This window comes from Mya arenaria, chromosome 2 (genome assembly GCF_026914265.1).
Source record: "Mya arenaria isolate MELC-2E11 chromosome 2, ASM2691426v1".
NCBI lineage: Eukaryota > Metazoa > Mollusca > Bivalvia > Myida > Myidae > Mya > Mya arenaria.
Window position 1 is genome coordinate 5,858,113 of NC_069123.1, and position 16,818 is coordinate 5,874,930.

At 42.6% G+C, this 16,818-nt stretch overlaps 1 protein-coding gene and 4 pseudogenes across 1 annotated transcript; 4 read left to right on the forward strand and 1 right to left on the reverse strand.

Moving 5' to 3' along the window:
• Nucleotides 1–1,051: 1,051 nt before the first annotated feature.
• LOC128219895 (type I iodothyronine deiodinase-like) lies at nt 1,052–3,136 on the forward strand (annotated as a pseudogene).
• A 274-nt stretch (nt 3,137–3,410) lies between these two features.
• On the forward strand, nt 3,411–5,347 carry LOC128221560 (type I iodothyronine deiodinase-like; annotated as a pseudogene).
• A 271-nt stretch (nt 5,348–5,618) lies between these two features.
• Nucleotides 5,619–6,639, forward strand: LOC128225261 (type I iodothyronine deiodinase-like; annotated as a pseudogene).
• A 930-nt stretch (nt 6,640–7,569) lies between these two features.
• On the forward strand, nt 7,570–9,664 carry LOC128220759 (type I iodothyronine deiodinase-like; annotated as a pseudogene).
• Nucleotides 9,665–10,472: 808 nt separating this feature from the next.
• On the reverse strand, nt 10,473–12,582 carry LOC128205614 (protein IWS1 homolog). Its single transcript, XM_052907366.1, has 2 exons — nt 12,569–12,582; nt 10,473–11,880 (listed from the first exon to the last, which is right to left on the reverse strand). Exons 1-2 carry the CDS (start codon nt 12,580–12,582, stop codon nt 10,473–10,475), a joined length of 1,422 nt encoding a protein of 473 aa, XP_052763326.1.
• Between the last annotated feature and the right edge of the window lie 4,236 nt (nt 12,583–16,818).

Here is a 16,818-nt window from a genome sequence, read left to right on the forward strand (position 1 = left end):
TGTTATGGCCAAGGCCTTTGACTCTATGACCTCAAAATCCATAGGAATTATCAGCTGGGCACCGAAAACCTAAATGTCAAGTTTGAGGGCCATGGTCGCAGGCATTGTCAAGTTATCACACAGACAAGCTTTTTCCATTTAAGGTCACTGTGATCTTGACCTTTGACTCGATGACCCCTAAAATCATAAAGGGTCATATACAGGTCAGATGCAACTCCAAGTCAAGTTTGAGGGCCATGGGCACAGGCATTGTCGAGTTATCACTCAGACAACCTTTTACCATTAAAGTTCAATATGACCTTGACCTGAAACCCGATCACCCCCGCCCCCCAAACAAAAACAACAAAAAAACAACAACAAAACAATAGGGGTCATCTACTGGTCAGGCCCAACTTCCATATCAAGTTTGATGGCCATAGGTGTAGGCATTGTTGAGTTATCACTCGGAAAAGCTTTAAAATTATTTTACCATTAAAGGTCACTGTGACCTTGATCTTTGACCTCATGAGCCCTTAAATCAATAGGGGTCATCTACTGGTCAGGCCCAACCTTCATATCAAGTTTGATGACCATACGTCTTGGAATTGTTGAGGGATCACTCGGACAAGCTTTGGTCTACCGACGGACCGACCGACCTACCGACCGACATGTGCAAAGCGATATACCCCTCTTTTTCGAAGGGGGGCATAATAAATAAAATAACACAATTTGGACCAATTAAGTATACATCATCAATATCATTTAGAGTGGAAGGAAAATGTAATCATGTTCATGAGGGTAACTTTATTAATTTATGATATTTTATATTCAGGATTGCTGTGAATGATGTCATTATGTGCTATGACCTTTCTAGTTTAAACACGCGACTAGTTAATGATGACAACTAATGGCAAAATAAATCAGCAGTCATGATTCTGAATATGGAACATTCATCTGCCTTTGTAAATAAAGATTTGAAATTAAATGTCTGGTCGTTTTACTGAGGTCACGTTCTGTAGGGCGAGCGACCTCAGACAATACGATAAGATAAAGTAAATGTCATATACTATTTACTGTGCAGGTCATTTCAGTTATGCAAACAAATGTCTGTTCATTACCTTGGTGGACTAAGTAATTTGATTAAGCAATGATTTTATAAAGAAGAACGATATGTTACCGCATTCTTAATTCTCGTTTAATTAAAAGAGGATTAGGGAATTTAACTAGAGTGTGCTTGTGTGTGCAGCTTTCAGGATGAACTTGGCCACACGGTGGTGGCGCTGGTTGGTGCTGACGTTGGTGTTGCTACCGTGGGAGGTGGTAAAGCTTGTGGTGGCGCGCTTCTTCTCCCGCGGGATGGACACGTTTTACACCAAGATGTTGGGGTCAGTCATGAAGGAGATCGGCTGGAGCGAGGCGGACTATGCCGGAAGTGTTTACTGCATCGGGTACGTCCGTCAGTGGTACAGGAGTCGAGTACTAGACATCGGCAAAGAGGCTCACAGAGGAGATACAGCTCCAAACCCTAATGTGATCTCGCTTACTGACAGAAAGTTAACTAAATTGTTAGACTTTGCGAGGGAAGGGCGACCTCTTGTGATCAATTTCGGCAGTTGCACCTGACCTCCATTCGTCGCGAATCTCTCCAAGTTTAACCAACTTGTCGAAGAATTTCGCGATCGTGCAGATTTTATCATTGTTTACATCGAAGAGGCCCATGCAAGCGATGGCTGGAGATTTAAGAATAATTATGACATCAACGTTCACCGCAGCATCGATGACCGTATGAAGGCGGCCGAGGAGCTAGCGCGGCTCCGTCCCCGCTGTCCAGTTGTGGTGGACACCATGGAGAACGTGGCAAACACAGCGTATGGCGGGCTATATGAGCGTTTGTACGTGGTAAGGGATGGTATGGTGGAGTATGAAGGTGAACGGGGACCGGGCGGATACAAGCTTGCGGAAGTAGAGGGATGGTTGCAGGAACACTGTTAACACTCGTAACTCTTTTATGACAGATATGGCATTTTGCTCCAGAACATTTTGAACACGTTTGATGTATTGTTATGTTTATTAAAGGGACTTAAGCACGGCATGGAAAAATAAATATGTGTAATGTGAAGAAATTACATGATTGTAACAATAATAAGTCGTTATCGAAAGTTCGAATGGGGGTTCATTTGATCATTCATATTTGAAATTAGGACAGCTAATACTTAGTTTCTTCCGAAAGCGGCAGTAACAGGTGGATACTATCTATCTTTTATTCAAAAACGTTTACTTTCATTACTACATGGTTTAGTGATCGTTTCCATAGTAATATATTAAAAAGATTAACACAATTTGGACCCATTTGGGTTACAACAAAGTTTGGGAGCATGCAATCTTTAACATTCCCTTTAACTGCACGAACTTTCTTTGAACCCTTAAAATATGTGGACTGATATTTTAAACACCAAATGTGTCTTTATACATGTATATTGTTCATTTACTATTATACATCATCACTTTCGTTTACAGTATGTGTATACCACATGATAAATTACGTCATAAATGCTACGTCGGATGGCAATATTTTACTTAAATAAAAACTTTAAACAAGAATAACTTAAATATTTATTAACCATTTCAAATGGAACCTGGTGCAATCTACGGCGCATACGGAGCCCCGCCTTCGGTCTTTTACCAGAGTTTGATTGAGAGTTCAGTTCTGTTTAAAACACCTCGACAAACCTTTCCCCCAAACCACCACCTGACTGAGCGCTGTCAAAACATTATTCTGGAAACAGGTTTGTCCAAGTGTGTATGGAAACTAATAACCTTATCAAACTCTGGTAATAAAACGAAGGCGGGTCTCTTAAAGCGGTATACACTGCCCGTTGTTTCATTTAAAATGGTGAAGACCGTTATCTTGTTTTTAGTCATCATTCTAAGCAAACGGTAACCTCTCGACGTAGCATTGATGATGTAATGTATCACGTGGTATACACACACCGATTTAGAGTAGAAGGAAACTGTTATCATGTTCATGAGGGTAACTTTATTTAGATTCAGGATTGCTGTGAATGATGCCATTATGTGCTATGACTTTTCTAGTTTAAACACGTGACTAGTTAATGATGATAACTAAGGGCAAAATAAATCAGCAATCATGATCCTAAATGGAAACTTTCATATGTCTTTGTGAATAAATAATTAAAAATAAATGTCTGGTCATTTTACTGAGGTCACCTTCTGCAGGGCGAGCGTTAACCTCACACAATGCAATATAAAGAAAAGGTGATATGAATTAAACTGTGCGGGTTATTTCCCTTACGCAAACACATGTTTGTTCATGGTAGACTTAATATTCTGATCAAACGATGAATTTATAAAATGGAAAGATATGTAACCGCATTATTAGTTATCGGTTAAAAGATGTATAGGGACTTTAACTACAGTCTGCTTGTGTGTGCAGCTATCAGGATTGATATGGCCACACGGTGGTGGCGCTGGATGATGCTGACGTTGGTGCTGCTACCGTGGGAGGTGGTAAAGCTTGTGGTGGCGCGCTTCTTCTCCCGCGGGATGGACACGTTTTACACCAAGATGTTGGGGTCAGTCATGGAGGAGATCGGCTGGAGCGAGGCGGACTATGCCGGAAGTGTTTACTGCATCGGGTACGTCCGTCAGTGGTACAGGAGTCGAGTACTAGACATCGGCAAAGAGGCTCACAGAGGAGATACAGCTCCAAACCATAATGTGATCTCGCTTACTGACAGAAAGTTAACTAAATTGTTAGACTTTGCGAGGGAAGGGCGACCTCTTGTGCTCAATTTCGGCAGTTGCACCTGACCCCCATTCGTCGCGAATCTCTCCAAGTTTAACCAACTTGTCGAAGAATTCCGCGATCGCGCAGATTTTATCATTGTTTACATCGAAGATCCCCATGCAAGCGATGGCTGGAGATTTAAGAATAATTATGACATCAACGTCCACCGCAGCATCGATGACCGTATGAAGGCGGCCGAGGAGCTAGCGCGGCTCCGTCCCCGCTGTCCAGTTGTGGTGGACACCATGGAGAACGTGGCAAACACAGCGTATGGCGGGCTATATGAGCGTTTGTACGCGGTAAGGGATGGTATGGTGGAGTATGAAGGTGAACGGGGACCGGGCGGATACAAGCTTGCGGAAGTAGAGGGATGGTTGCAGGAACACTGTTAACACTCGTAACTCTTTTATGACAGATATGGCATTTTGCTCCAGAACATTTTGAACACGTTTGATGTATTGTTATGTTTATTAAAGGGACTTTAGCACGGCATGGAAAAATAAATATGTGTAATGTGAAGAAATTACATGATTGTAACAATAATAAGTCGTTATCGAAAGTTCGAATGGGGGTTCATTTGATCATTCACATTTGAAATTAGGACAGTTAATACTTAGATTCTTCCGAAAGCGGCAGTAACAGGTGGATACTATCTACCTTTTATTCAAAAACGTTTACTTTCATTACTACATGGTTTAGTGATCGTTTCCATAGTAATATATTAAAAAGACTAACACAATTTGGACCCATTTGGGTTACAACAAAGTTTGGGAGCATGCAATCTTTAACATTCCCTTTAACTGCACGAACTTTCTTTGAACCCTTAAAATATGTGGACTGATATTTTAAACACCAAATGTGTCTTTATACATGTATATTGTTCATTTACTATTATACATCATCACTTTCGTTTACAGTATGTGTATACCACATGATAAATTACGTCATAAATGCTACGTCGGATGGCAATATTTTACTTAAATAAAAACTTTAAACAAGAATAACTTAAATATTTATTAACCATTTCAAATGGAACCTGGTGCAATCTACGGCGCATACGGAGCCCCGCCTTCGGTCTTTTACCAGAGTTTGATTGAGAGTTCAGTTCTATTTAAAACACCTCGACAAACCTTCCCCCCAAACCACCGCCTAACTGAGCGCTGTCAAAACATTATTCTGGAAACAGGTTTGTCCAAGTGTGTATGGAAACTAATCACCTTATCAAACTCTGGTAATAAAACGAAGGCGAGATTCTTAAAGCGGTATACACTGCCCGTTGTTTCATTTAAAATGGTGTAGACCGTTATCTTGTTTTTAGTCATCATTCTAAGCAAACGGTAACCTCTCGACGTAGCATTGATGACGTAATGTATCACGTGGTATACACACACCGATTTAGAGTAGAAGGAAACTGTTGTCATGTTCATGAGGGTAACTTTATTTAGATTCAGGATTGCTGTGAATGATGCATTTTTGTGCTATGACTTTTCTAGTTTAAACACGTGACTAGTTAATGATGATAACTAAGGGCAAAATAAATCAGCAATCATGATCCTAAATGGAAACTTTCATATGTCTTTGTGAATAAATAATTAAAAATAAATGTCTGGTCATTTTACTGAGGTCACCTTCTGCAGGGCGAGCGTTAACCTCACACAATGCAATATAAAGAAAAGGTGATATGAATTAAACTGTGCGGGTTATTTCCCTTACGCAAACACATGTTTGTTCATGGTAGACTTAATATTCTGATCAAACGATGAATTTATAAAATGGAAAGATATGTAACCGCATTATTAGTTATCGGTTAAAAGATGTATAGGGACTTTAACTACAGTCTGCTTGTGTGTGCAGCTATCAGGATTGATATGGCCACACGGTGGTGGCGCTGGATGATGCTGACGTTGGTGCTGCTACCGTGGGAGGTGGTAAAGCTTGTGGTGGCGCGCTTCTTCTCCCGCGGGATGGACACGTTTTACACCAAGATGTTGGGGTCAGTCATGGAGGAGATCGGCTGGAGCGAGGCGGACTATGCCGGAAGTGTTTACTGCATCGGGTACGTCCGTCAGTGGTACAGGAGTCGAGTACTAGACATCGGCAAAGAGGCTCACAGAGGAGATACAGCTCCAAACCCTAATGTGATCTCGCTTACTGACAGAAAGTTAACTAAATTGTTAGACTTTGCGAGGGAAGGGCGACCTCTTGTGCTCAATTTCGGCAGTTGCACCTGACCCCCATTCGTCGCGAATCTCTCCAAGTTTAACCAACTTGTCGAAGAATTCCGCGATCGCGCAGATTTTATCATTGTTTACATCGAAGATCCCCATGCAAGCGATGGCTGGAGATTTAAGAATAATTATGACATCAACGTCCACCGCAGCATCGATGACCGTATGAAGGCGGCCGAGGAGCTAGCGCGGCTCCGTCCCCGCTGTCCCGTTGTGGTGGACACCATGGAGAACGTGGCAAACCCAGCGTATGGCGGGCTATATGAGCGTTTGTACGTGGTAAGGGATGGTATGGTGGAGTATGAAGGTGCACGGGGACCGGGCGGATACAAGCTTGCGGAAGTAGAGGGATGGTTGCAGGAACACTGTTAACACTCGTAACTCGTTTATGACAGATATGGCTTTTACTCTAGAACATTTTGAACACGTTTGATGTATTGTTATGTTTATTAAAGGGACTTTAGCACGGCATGGAAAAATAAATATGTGTAATGTGATGAAATTACATGATTGTAACAATAATAAGTCGTTATCGAAAGTTCGAATGGGGGTTCATTTGATCATTCATATTTGAAATTAGGACAGCTAATACTTAGTTTCTTCCGAAAGCGGCAGTAGCAGGTGGATGATGTTTAGCTTTTTTATTCAAAAACTTTTAATTTCATTACTACATGGTTTTGTGATCGTTTCCACAGTAATATAAAACAGGAATAACTAAATTTGGACTCATTTGGGTTACAACAAACATTACCTGCATGTAATCTGAAAGAGTCCCTTTAACTATAAGACATTTATTCGAACCCTCAAGCATGTGGACTGATATTTGACACATCAAATATTTCTTTATATATTGTTCATTAACTTTTAGCCATCATCATTATCATTAACTAGATGATAAACTACGTCATAAATGCTACGTCGGAAGGCAATATAATAATTAAAAATAAAATAAAACTTTAAACAAGGATAACTTAAATATTTATTAATCATTTCAAATGGAACCTGGTGCAATCTACGGCTCATACGGAGCCCCGCCTTCGGTCTTTTACCAGAGTTTGATTGAGAGTTCAGTTCTGTTTAAAACACCTCGACAAACCTTTCCCCCAAACCACCGCCTGACTGAGCGCTGTCAAAACATTATTCTGGAAACAGGTTTGTCCAAGTGTGTATGGAAACTAATAACCTTATCAAACTCTGGTAATAAATCGAAGGCGAGGCTCTTAAAGCGGTATTCACTGCCCGTTGTTTCATTTTCAAAATGTTATCATGTTCATGAGAGTTACTTTATTAATATCTGATGTTCTAGATTCAGGATTGCTGTGAATGATGCATTTTTGTGCTATGACTTTTCTAGTTTAAACACGTGACTAGTTAATGATGATAACTAAGGGCAAAATAAATCAGCAGTCATGATCCTGAATATGGAATCTTCATCTGCCTTTGTAAATAAAGATTTGAAATTAAATGTCTGGTCATTTTACTGAAGTCACCTTCTGTAGGGCGAGCGTCAACCTCAGGGACAATACGATAAGATAAAGTAAAGAACATAAAATATAAACTGTGCGGAGCATTTCACTTAAGCTAATAGGTGTTTGTTCATGGTAGACTAAATATTCTGATCAAACGATGCATTTATAAAATGGAAAGATATGTAACCGCATTCTTAGTTCTCGTTTAAAAGAGGAATAGGTAATTTAACTACAGTCTGCCTGTGTATGCAGCTATCAGGATGGACTTGGCAACTCGGTGGTGGCGCTGGTTGGTGCTGACGTTGGTGTTGCTACCGTGGGAGGTGGTAAAGCTTGTGGTGGCGCGCTTCTTCTCCCGCAGGATGGACACGTTTTACACCAAGATGTTGGGGTCAGTTATGGAGGAGATCGGCTGGAGCGAGGCGGACTACGCCGGAAGTGTTTACTGCATCGGATACGTCCGTCAGTGGTACAGGTGTAGAGTACTAGACATCGGCAAAGAGGCTCACAGAGGAGATACAGCTCCGAACCCTAATGTGATCTCGCTTACTGACAGAAAGTTAACTAAATTGTTAGACTTTGCGAGGGAAGGGCGACCTCTTGTGATCAATTTCGGCAGTTGCACCTGACCTCCATTCGTCGCGAATCTCTCCAAGTTTAACCAACTTGTCGAAGAATTTCGCGATCGTGCAGATTTCATCATTGTATACATCGAAGAGACCCATGCTAGCGATGGCTGGAGATTTAAGAATAATTATGACATCAACGTTCACCGCAGCATCGAGGACCGCCTGAAGGCGGCAGAGGAGCTAGCGCGACTCCGCCCCCGGTGTCCCGTTGTGGTGGACACCATGGAGAACGTGGCAACCACAGCGTATGGCGGGCTAGACGATCGTTTGTACGTGCTAAGGGACGGTGTGGTGGAGTATGAAGGTGCACGGGGACCGGTCGGATACAAGCTTGTGGAAGTAGAGCGATGGTTGCAAGAACACTGTTAACACTCGTAACTCTTTTATGACAGATATGGCATTTTGCTCCAGAACATTTTGAACACGTTTGATGTATTGTTATGTTTATTAAAGGGACTCTAACATGGCATGGAAAATTAAATATGTGTAATGTGAAGAAATTACATGATTGTAACAATAATAAGTCGTCACCAAAGTTCGAATGGGAGTTCTTTTGATTATTCATATATGAAATTAGGACAGTTAATACTTAGTTTCTTCCGAAAGCGGCAGTAACAGGTGGATGATTTTCATCTTTAATTAAAAACGTTTACTTTCGTAACTACATGTTTTTGTGATCGTTTCCATAGTAATTAATGGAATAACACAATTTAGACCCATTTGGGTCACAACAAACATTACCTGCATGTAATCTGAAAGAGTCCCTTTAACTATAAGAAATTCATTTGAACCCTCAAGCATGTGGACTGATATTTCACACATCACATATTTCTTTATATATTGTTAATTAACTTTTAGCCATCATCATTATCATTAACAGTGTGTGTATACTAGATGATAAACTACGTCATAAATGCTACGTCGGAAGGCAATATAATAATTAAAAATAAAATGAAGTTTTGTACATCATCATAATCATTTACAGAGTGTGTATACGATATGATAAATTACGTCACAAATGCTACGTCGGAAGGCACTATAATAATAAAAAACAACAACTTTAAACAAGGATAACTTTAATATTTATTCACCATTTCAAATGAAACATGATGCAATCCACGCCTGTTACGGAGCCCAGCCTTCGGTCTTTAACCAGAGTTTGATTGAGAGTTTAGTTTTATAAAACACCTCGATAAATCTTTCCTCAAAACCGCCGCCTGATGAAGCACTGTCGAAACATTATTTTGGAAACAGGTTTGTCCAAGTGTGTGAGGAAACTAATAACCTTATCAAACTCTGGTAATAAAACGAAGGCGAGGCTCTTAAAGCGGTATACACATTTTCAAAATGTTATCATGTTCATGGAGTTACTTTATTAATTTTTGATATTCTAGATTCAAGATTGCTGTGAATGATGCCATTATGTGCTATGAATTTTCTAGTTTAAACACGTGACTAGTTAATGATGATAACTAAGGGCAAAATAAATCAGCAGTCATGATCATTAATTGAATCTTTCAACAGTCTTTATGAATAAAGAATTGAAAATAATATACCGGTCATTTTACTTTTCCCGCCCACTCAACCCACTCGTAACAACTCGGCCATCACCGGCAACCTTCGAGATAGTCAATTATGTTAGTTAATGGCCGAAGTGTTCCGATTGCCATACAACCATTTCAATTTATAAGTAAGGGGTCATTAGGCATCAAAAACCCTCATATTTGTTAGTCGGATACCTTAAATAGACCAAAAATCAGTACGAAGGCTATGTATAAGCTGTATACGTATATTTAGTATTCGATTTCGTCTGTCCGGCGCACACTCTTCTCCCTGAAATCGTCCAAGTCTACTTTTTATTTCAATACAGCAGAAAAGTAATATTATACGCCTAAAATTCAACATTTCGGACTAGAAATTGCATTTTCTTCTTAAACCCAGCTGCGAACACTTTCAAACCAAATAAATCTAGGTTCTGAGGGAGGGTAGCAATTCAAAAAGTTACTCTCCCTCTATCGTTAAATCCTGACATGGCACATAAATGCGGTTGCATGATGCATTGGTAAGCAACATTCTTATTCTGAAAAAAATGTTTATATTAAAATCTTCTTTAGTTAAGTTGTTCTATGCTTTTTTGTATCCCAGCGTCACGTTTCTTAAACACGGCCTGGAACCGATAACGCACTCTGCCTGTGCTAGACATCGCCCATTAATTCAATTCATTTTATAATTAGTTAAGTTTTCGAAATGACGTTTCTTAAACGTCGCCTCGAGCAGTTGGCGCAGTTTATCTGTGATTGAACGAGCCTCTCATCGCTCATGGCTATTTCGGTGCTCATCATCTCCACTTTCACATGGCTTATGCCTGTTTGGACGCTCCCCATCCACTCTCTGGCTCATGTCTGTTTGGGCGCTCCTCATCTCCACTCTCTGGCTCATGTCTGTTTGGGCGCTCCTCATCTCCACTCTCTGGCTCATGGCTGTTTGGGCGCTCCTCATCTCCACTCTCTGGCTCATGTCTGTTTGGGCGCTCCTCATCTCCACTCTCTGGCTCATGTCTGTTTGGGCGCTCCTCATCTCCACTCTCTGGCTCATGACTGTTTGGGCGCTCCTCATCTCCACTCTCTGGCCCATGACTGTTTGGGCGCTCCTCATCTCCACTCTCTGGCCCATGGCTGTTTGGGTGCTCCACATCTCCACTCTCTGGCCCATGACTGTTTGGGTTCTCCTCATCTCCACTCTCTGGCTCATGACTGTTTGGGTGCTCCTCATCTCCACTCTCTGGCTCATGTCTGTTTGGGCGCTCCTCATCTCCACTCTCTGGCTCATGTCTGTTTGGGCGCTCCTCATCTCCACTCTCTGGCTCATGGCTGTTTGGGCGCTCCTCATCTCCACTCTCTGGCCCATGACTGTTTGGGCGCTCCTCATCTCCACTCTCTGGCCCATGGCTGTTTGGGCGCTCCACATCTCCACTCTCTGGCCCATGACTGTTTGGGCGCTCCTCATCTCCACTCTCTGGCCCATGACTGTTTGGGTGCTCCTCATCTCCACTCTCTGGCTCATGACTGTTTGGGTGCTCCTCATCTCCACTCTCTCGCTCATGACTGTTTGGGCGCTCCTCATCTCCACTCTCTGGCTCATGACTGTTTGGGCGCTCCTCATCTCCACTCTCTGGCTCATGTCTGTTTGGGCGCTCCTCATCTCCACTCTCTGGCTCATGTCTGTTTGGGCGCTCCTCATCTCCACTCTCTGGCTCATGTCTGTTTGGGCGCTCCTCATCTCCACTCTCTGGCTCATGTCTGTTTGGGCGCTCCTCATCTCCACTCTCTGGCTCATGCCTGTTTGGGCGCTCCTCATCTCCACTCTCTGGCTCATGACTGTTTGGGCGCTCCTCATCTCCACTCTCTGGCTCATGACTGTTTGGGCGCTCCTCATCTCCACTCTCTGGCTCATGACTGTTAGGGCGCTCCTCATCTCCACTCTCTGGCTCATGTCTGTTTGGGCGCTCCTCATCTCCACTCTCTGGCTCATGTCTGTTTGGGCGCTCCTCATCTCCACTCTCTGGCTCATGTCTGTTTGGGCGCTCCTCATCTCCACTCTCTGGCTCATGTCTGTTTGGGCGCTCCTCATCTCCACTCTCTGGCTCATGCCTGTTTGGGCGCTCCTCATCTCCACTCTCTGGCTCATGACTGTTTGGGTGCTCCTCATCTCCACTCTCTGGCTCATGTCTGTTTGGGCGCTCCTCATCTCCACTCTCACGCTCATGTCTGTTTAGATGCTCCTCATCTCCACTCCTGGCTCATGCCTGTTTGGACGCCCCCATCTCCACTCTCGCGCTCATGGTTGTCTGGGCGCTCCTTATCTCCACTCTCTGGCTCATGGATGTTTGGACACCCCCATCTCCACTCCTGGCTCATGCCTGTTTGGACGCCCCCATCTCCACTCTCGCGCTCATGTCTGTTTTGGCGCTCCTTATCTCCACTCTCTGGCTCATGGTTGTTTGGGCGTTCCTAGCCTGTTCATGGATGGCCATTAATTTCCCAGAAAAAAGGCGCCACAACATAATATTTCATCTGTACTTTAATTATATGCATTTTTTGTTTGTTTTGATCATCAAAGTCAATTGAGCTAAACACGATAATGCATTAGAAGGATGCATCAACCTACATTGTGCGCTTGAAACAAGTTTTTTTCATACCATAGCTAGTGTTTAATCACACTGCCGTTTGTATGTTTCATTTATACTGCAAAATAATATATTAATGGAATGATACCGACATATTGAATACAAACTCTACCCTTTATCAGTGTATATGAAACAATTGGCACATTTCTTGAGTTGGTCGATTGATAGGATCTCTGATAAAACTGAAAATAATTCACTTCAACCCGATTTTTATGGTTTCTGCCTGAAGATCAGAGGCGACGACATGGGCTATTTAATGAATGGATTACGGGGTTGATGTCATTATCGGGGTATGAACGCAATTGGGCTGGTCTAAGTGTGTGGAGTCCGTAGCTGTCTATGTAGACGCCTGTATATTGCCTTCTAGTCTTGATCCAGTTTTTGGTGGCGTTTACCTGAATGCTACATATATAGTTGAAAATATTAAGACGTGTATCAATTATGTTGGAATTGATAGACTCATATGTTTTTCAAACTACAATGTACTAGAGCCGGAACTGTCCATGACTTATTTGAAACTATGTTCAAATGACTTTGTCACATTTGTGCAGAGTAAAATCTTGGAATACCGGTAAGTTGTCGACAAATAAAGACTTAATAAAGTCTCAACCGAATGAAAATAAGGTTACAGGATGTGTTGCTCTAGTGATGGCGCTGTGGAATAGTGGTAGCGCTGTTGCTCTAGTGATGGCGCTGTGGAATAGTGGTGGCGCTGTTGTTGTAGTGATGGCGCTGTGGAATAGTGGTGGCGCTGTTGCTCTAGGTATGGCGCTGTGGAATAGTGGTGGCGCTGTTGCTCTAGTGATGGCGCTGTGGAATAGTGGTTGCGCTGTTGCTCTAGTGATGGCGCTGTGGAAAAGTGGTGGAGCTATGAATAGTGGTGGCGCTGTGGAAAAGTGGTGGAGCTATGAATAGTGGTGGCGCTGTGGAAAAGGGGTTGCACCGTTGCTCTTGTGATGGCGCTGTTGAATAGTGGTTGCGCTGTTGCTCTAGTGATGGCGCTTTGGAATAGTGGTGGCGCTGTTAGCTTTAGTGATGGCGCTGTGAATAGTGGTGGTTCTGTGGCTCTCGTGATACCGCTGGGGAAAAGTGGTGGCGCTGTGACTCTCGTGATGGCGCTGTTGCTCTAGTGATGGCGCTGTGGTTCTCGTGATGGCGCTGTGTAATAGTGGTGGCGCTGTGGCTCTCGTATTATCGCTATGGAATAGCGGTTGCACTGTTGCTCTAGTGATGGCGCTGTGGAATAGTGGTGGCGCTGTGGCTCTCGTGATGGCGCTGTAGAATAGTGTAAGCGCTGTGGCTCTCGTAATGGCGCTGTGGAATAGTGGTGGCGCTGTGGCTCTCTTGATGACGCTGTGGAATAGTGCTGGCGCTGTGGCTCTCGTGCTGGGGCTGTGGCTCTCGTGATGGCGCTGTGGAATATTGATGGTGCTGTGGAATAGCGGTGGCGCTGTGTAATAGTGATGGCGCTGTGGAATAGTGATTGCGCTGTGGAATAGTGGTGCCGCTGTGGAATAGTGATGGCGCTGTGAAAAAGTGATGGCGCTGTGGAACAGTGGTGGCACTGTGGAATAGTTGTGGCGCTGTGGAATAGTTGTGGCGCTGTGGAATACTATTGGCGCTGTAAATAGTGATGGCGCTATGGAATTGTGATGGTGTTGTGGAAAAGTGGTGGAGCTGTTGCTCTAGTGATGGCGCTGGGGAATAGTTGTGGCGCTGTGGTTCTCGTGATGGCGCTGTGGAATAGTGGTGGCGCTGTGACTCTCTTGATTGGGATCCAGAATAGTGGTTGCGCTGCTGCTCTAGTGATGGCGCTGTGGAATAGTGGTGGCGCTCTTGCACTAGTGATTGCGCTTTGGAATAGTAGTGGCGCTGTGGCTCTCGTGATGGCGCTGTGGAAAAGTGGTGGCGCTGTGGCTCTCGTGATGGTGCTGTGGAATAGTGATGGCGCTGTGGAATAATGGTGGCGCTGTGTAATAATGATGGCGCTGTGGAACAGTGATGGCGCTGTGGAATAGAGATGGCGCTGTGTAATAATGATGGCGCTGTGGAACAGTGATGGCGCTGTGGAATAGAGATGGCGCTGTGGAATAGTGGTGGCGCTGTGGAATAGTTGTGGCGTTGTGAATAGTGATGGCGCTGTGGAATAGTTGTGGCGCTGTGAATAGTGGTGGCGCTGTGGAGAGTGGTGGCGCTGTGGAACAGTGGTTACGCTGTTGCACTAGTGATGGCGCTGTGGAATAGTGGTTGCGCTGTTGAGTGTGATTTGCACTTAAAGTTGATATAATTTGAAATGACACTCTTATTCAATATTAATACATACACATGTATAACAAACATCAATTTCGACTGATAAACCTTTAACTACATAATAAATAATGCATTTTTGGAAAATATTAATTACTGATTACCAGATTGTAACCGTGTATTTAATAACAGAAAGCGCAAAAAATATTAAATGATTGGTGAATGCTTAAAGATTTACTGCGGTCTACTGTAGTCTTATAAGGTAGTAATACCGTGTTTCAGGCTTATTTCTTTCATATTTAAACTCGGTATCCTTCGTAAGAACCATTGTTTTCGACATTTATGCATCATTTTTGGAATATTAAAACAATATTTTTAATTGTGGTAAATCTTACTTAGGAGTAAGAGTGCATCTTAAAATTATTTGGAAGGAATACAATAGGGTGCCTTTACCAAAGTTAAACTAATTCCGTACACAGTAGGGTATAGTGATTTAAACCAGTTTGTGAGCGCTCAACCTCAAATATGTCCTAACATGAACGAAAAAAGTGCAGAGATATGTTAAATGTATGACAATGTGTTTTGACCAATGCGTTATTGACCGTTTATAAACCTATGCCACGCAATGTTTGGATTCTTAACTTAAAGATCATACATACAAAAACCTTTCCACGAAGACCTCGATTTTCAGAAAATCATCCGAAACGAAACCACGTACATTCTAGAAACTATTTCGAAACTGGACTTTGAAAAGAGAAGTATTAAATACTATCATCATAATCAATTTACTTTTCATAGTATAATGTCAGTTATAATTATTATACTTACTGTTCATATTTTATAATACCATCACAATGATTTTTTTTGGTGCAATTTACTGCCTTCTAAAGGTTGTTTCCCCATGCGAAAAACTGTCCATTTTCCCCAAAATTTTATATATTTTTCCCAATTTGATAAATGCAGATGGCATTCATGATTAAAAAAGCAATGAACTTCTTGAAATATAAACAAAATCTTGACCAGACTTACTCTTTCACAGCATAATGTATGCATAAAAAGTCAAAACATGTATATTTGCCATTATATTAGCTATTTTGGCCTTATTTTGTATTTTTCCCAAAGTCGTCTTTTTTCCCAATTTGCAAGGTACAAATAGGCATATTTATATTGCGATAAAAGTGATTTACCACTGGTCAAAATATCCTTCAAACACACCCAAATACTTAAAGAATCCGCCATTTTTGTTCGGCATCAAACATGCCCCACACTTAAAATTCCGAAAAACTAAATTACGTTGGACACCCCCACACCCCACGCCCTCGCTTATAAAACTTTGTGTTATCTTTCGTTAAGGCTGACATCAACGGAAGTGATTTATTGATTGCCCTCGAGCCGGAGTCAGCTTCTCTATATTGTCGCCACCTACCGGCAGAAATGTGTCGGGGGACAAGTGTCTCTGTCTCTACTTTCAAACCCGGGTCCTCGATGCCGAAGGTATATAATTTTCGGGACATTCTTATGTCCGTAAAATATTAAGATAACAGTCAGTCCTAATACATTTCCACGTTCACAATCCCTTAGTAGTAAGTACAATTTACAGTTTCTACGAATCGTTTATTTTTACTTTCAAACCGTTACTGCTTGGGTACAGTGGTGACCTGCTTCAACCTTTTTGCGCCTTTATTGTTCAAACAAAGGCTCATTTTCATGCTTCGTTTGTAGGAGGAACTGTTAATATTACAGTTCATGAGGTACTGGCTAACGGCGGTTTGCGGAAAATTCGAACGGGAAGCGGGAAGGCGTACCTACAGTTTAAATAAATCGGTCCTTTAAATTCAGTTCGAGCCAACGGGGAGTCCGAGCCAAGCGATTTCGAGCCAACGGATTTCAACTGTATATGTTGTTGCTGATTATACAAACGATGGTTCTACAGCTGCTAGTAATACAGCTGATGGTACAACTGGTGCTAATACTAGTGTTGCTGGTTCTACAGCTTATAGCACTACTGAAGCTGCAACTACAGCTGATGGTACAAGTGGTGCTGGTACTAGTGTGGCTGGTTCTACAGCTGCTGGCACTACTGACGCTTGCACTACAGCTGATGGTACAACTGCTGCTGGTACTAGTGTGGCTGGTTCTACAGCTGCTGGCACTACTGACGCTTGCACTACAGCTGATGGTACAACTGCTGCTGGTACTAGTGTGGCTGGTTCTACAGCTGCTGGCACTACTGAAGCTTGCACTACAGCTGATGGTACAACTGGTGCTGGTA